We start from the raw sequence: 3,295 nt of genomic DNA on the forward strand, positions 1-3,295 counted from the left end.
GCTCACTGCAACCTCCGCCTCCTGGGTTCAAGTGATTCCTGTGCCTCAGCCTCCCGAGTAGCTGGAATTACAGGCATGTGCCACCACGCCCAGAAAATTTTCTTTTTCTGTATTTTTAGTAGAGACGGGGTTTTACTATGTTGGCCAGGCTGGTCTCAAACTCCTGACCTCAAGAGATCTGCCTGCCTCGGCCTCCCAAAGTTCTGGGATTACAGGCATGAGCCACTCCACTTAGCCAATAATGCATATTTTTATTTCCACTTGCTTTACTGCCAGAGTGAGTAAGACAGAGAAGAAATCATTAAACACCAGGATTCTACTTCCTGCTGGAGTTTTCTGCCTGAGATGTTAGGAGAGGAAGTTCTTAGGATCTCAGGAAGTCACATCTATCATGGTTGGTAGTAGTGGATTCTAGAGTCAGCCAGAACTGAGTTCAAGTCCCAGCTGCATGGCTTTGGGCAACTGACTTGTCCTCTCTGAGGTCCAGATTCCCCTTCAGTAATAAAGGGAGATGGCAGTCTGTCTACCTCACAAGGCAGTGGTGAGATTACAGTAAGGTAGGCATGTAAAGTGCCAGGCATATACTAACTGCTCAATAAATGGGAGGCATCATAACTGTATATTATTCACAGCCCAAAGAAAGTGTAGCCCAGAGAGGGCAAGGAACTTCCTTGAGGTCACACAGAAAATCATGTGCTGGTTATATGTCCTGGAAGTTGTGGAGAGGGAGTCTTGGCTGTCTCCTGGGGACGTGTCCTCTGATGGGGCTCTTGTTCCGGCTAGGACCCCCCAAACCCCCCACCGAGCTGGAGCCTGAGCCGGAGATAGAGGGGCTGCTGACCCCGGTGCTGGAGGCTGGCGATGTGGATGAAGGCACTGTAGCAAGGCCTCTCAGCCCCACAAGGCTACAGCCAGCACTGCCACCGGAGGCACAGTCGGTGCCCGAGCTGGAGGAGGTGGCACGGGTGCTGGCGGAAATTCCCCGGCCCCTCAAACGCAGGGGCTCCATGGAGCAGGCCCCTGCCGTGGCCCTGCCCCCTACCCACAAGAAACAGTACCAGCAGATCATCAGCCGCCTCTTCCATCGCCATGGGGCGCCAGGGCCCGGGGGGCTGGAGCCAGAGCTGTCCACCATCACTGAGGGATCTGAGGCCAGGGCAGGGCCTCCTGCTCCTGCCCCACCAGCTCCCATTCCACCCCCGGCCCCATCCCAGAGCAGCCCACCAGAGCAGCCGCAGAGCATGGTAAGTAATACAGGAGGAAACGGGTATGTTTGCTATGTGGATCCAAGGGCTGTAGCAAAGAGCCCCCCAAATACAGTGTAGATGAGATCGAAGTTTTCTCCTCTTTTGAGTAAAAGTCCAGGAGTTTGCAGCCCAGGACTGTAGGCAGCTCACTGGAGTCAGGACTCAGGCTCCATCTACCTGAGGCTCTGCCATCCATCGGTGGGGGGGTGAGCCTGCCCTCATGGTCCTAGATGGCTGTCACCAAGTCTGCCCTCCAGCCAGGAAGAGAGAAGAGGAGAAAGTGTGCTTTCCCGTTTTAGGCAGAACCTGGGAGTTCACACATCACTCCGCCCACTCCCACTGGCCAGGAGCCCCATTGCAATGGGATGCTGGGAAATGTAGTCTTTAGGCATAGCTGTGTGTGAGCATATGGAGGGCCATCTGGGAGTTGTGGCTACATGGAGATGTACTCTGCTCCTTCTCTCCAATAACCTATACCTGTGCCCTGCGCTGGGCATTCCTTCAGCAATCTTGAGTCTTACTCCTGGACATGACTGAGTCTTGGCACAACAGTGAGTTCATTCTGGGACTGAGAAGTCTTGCCAAAGACTTCTTCATTCAAGACTGAGAAGTCTTGAATCAAAGCAGTCACCCTCTCTTCTCTCCCTCTTTGTCTCTGTGTCTCTTGTGTTTGCTCTGCTCTCTCCTCTATTTTTTTTTTTTTTTTTTCAAGCAGAGTCTTGCTCTGTCACTCGGGCTGGAGTGCAGTGGCTTGATCTCGGCTCACTGCAACCTCCGCCTCCCAGGATCAAGCCGTCCTCCCACCTTAGCTTCCCAAGTAACTGGGATTATAAGCCTGTGCTACCATGCCTGGCTAATTTTTATATTTTTAGTAGAGATGAGGTGTCACCGTGTTGGCCACCCTGGTCTCCAACTCCTGACCTCAAGTGATCTGCCTGCCTCAGCCTCCCAAAGTGCTGGGATTAGAGACATGAGCCACTGTGCCTGGCTTGGCTCTCCCGTATAAAATAGTGAGTCTCAGCGGGTGCAGTGGCTCATGCCTGTAATCCTAGCACTTTGGGAGGCTGAGGTGGGCGAATCATGAGGTCAGAGGTTTGAGTCCAGCTTGACCAACATGGTGAAACCCCGTCTCTAGTAAAAAAATACAAAAATTAGCCAGAAGTGGTGGCACTCACCTGTAATCCCAGCTACTCAGGAGGCTGAGGCAGGAGAATCGCTTAAACCCAGAGGCGGAGGTTTTAGTGAGCCGAGATCGCGCCACTGCACTCCAGCCTGGGTGACACAGCAAGACTCCATCTCTAAATAAATAAATAAACAAAAAGTGAGTCTTGGCTGAGTGCGGGACTCCACCTCCTGGGTTAAAGCGATTCTCCTGCGTCAGTCTCCCAAGTAGCTGGGATTACAGGCATATGCCACCACGCCCGGCTATTTTTTGTATTTTTGGTAGAGATGGGGTTTCACCATGTTGGCTTGAACTCCTGACCTCAGGTGATCTGCCTGCCCTGGCTTCCCAAAGTGCTGGGATTTCAGGCGTGAGCCACCACACCCAGCCAAGATGAAATACATTAACGTAGAGCTTAGCATAATACCTGGCACATAACTGTTAACTGCCCTTACTGTTGTCACCATTGGACCAGGGGATGGTCTCCTGCTGATCTTGGTCCCTGCATCTTGACTGGGAAGAGGGTTTAAGCCACATGGAACAGACCTGAATAATCCATGTGGGTAAACAGAGGGAAGAGATAACTTCTCAGAGAAGTAGGGGTCAGGTGGACACCCCAAAATGCCTATTCCCAGGCCCTCCTGAGAGTAAAGGCAAGGAACCTTGAGGCTGAGGATTTTGAAATCAAGAGGGGAAGAATAACAGCATGTTGAAATGGTTGAGCATCCCATTGTAGAATCACAAAGTCCTGGCCACAGAGAAACTTAAAAAGTCGTAGAATATAAGAATCAGGTAGGCCGGGCGCGGTGGCTCAAGCCTGTAATCCCAGCACTTTGGGAGGCCGAGACGGGCGGATCACGAGGTCAGGAGATCAAGACCATCCTGG

At 52.3% G+C, this 3,295-nt stretch overlaps 1 protein-coding gene across 1 annotated transcript in view; it reads left to right on the plus strand.

The window, feature by feature from the left end:
• The window catches only part of PPP1R13L (protein phosphatase 1, regulatory subunit 13 like), a 19,866-nt gene that overhangs the window by 5,045 nt on the left and 11,526 nt on the right, over positions 1-3,295 (plus strand). The window contains exon 8 of the mRNA XM_011963156.1: positions 784-1,244. Coding sequence (XP_011818546.1) covers positions 784-1,244 — 461 coding nt within the window. The remainder of the gene's footprint in view (positions 1-783; positions 1,245-3,295) is intronic.

The sequence above is a fragment of the Colobus angolensis genome, unplaced genomic scaffold, assembly GCF_000951035.1.
Source record: "Colobus angolensis palliatus isolate OR3802 unplaced genomic scaffold, Cang.pa_1.0 Scaffold60, whole genome shotgun sequence".
NCBI classification, from domain to species: domain Eukaryota; kingdom Metazoa; phylum Chordata; class Mammalia; order Primates; family Cercopithecidae; genus Colobus; species Colobus angolensis.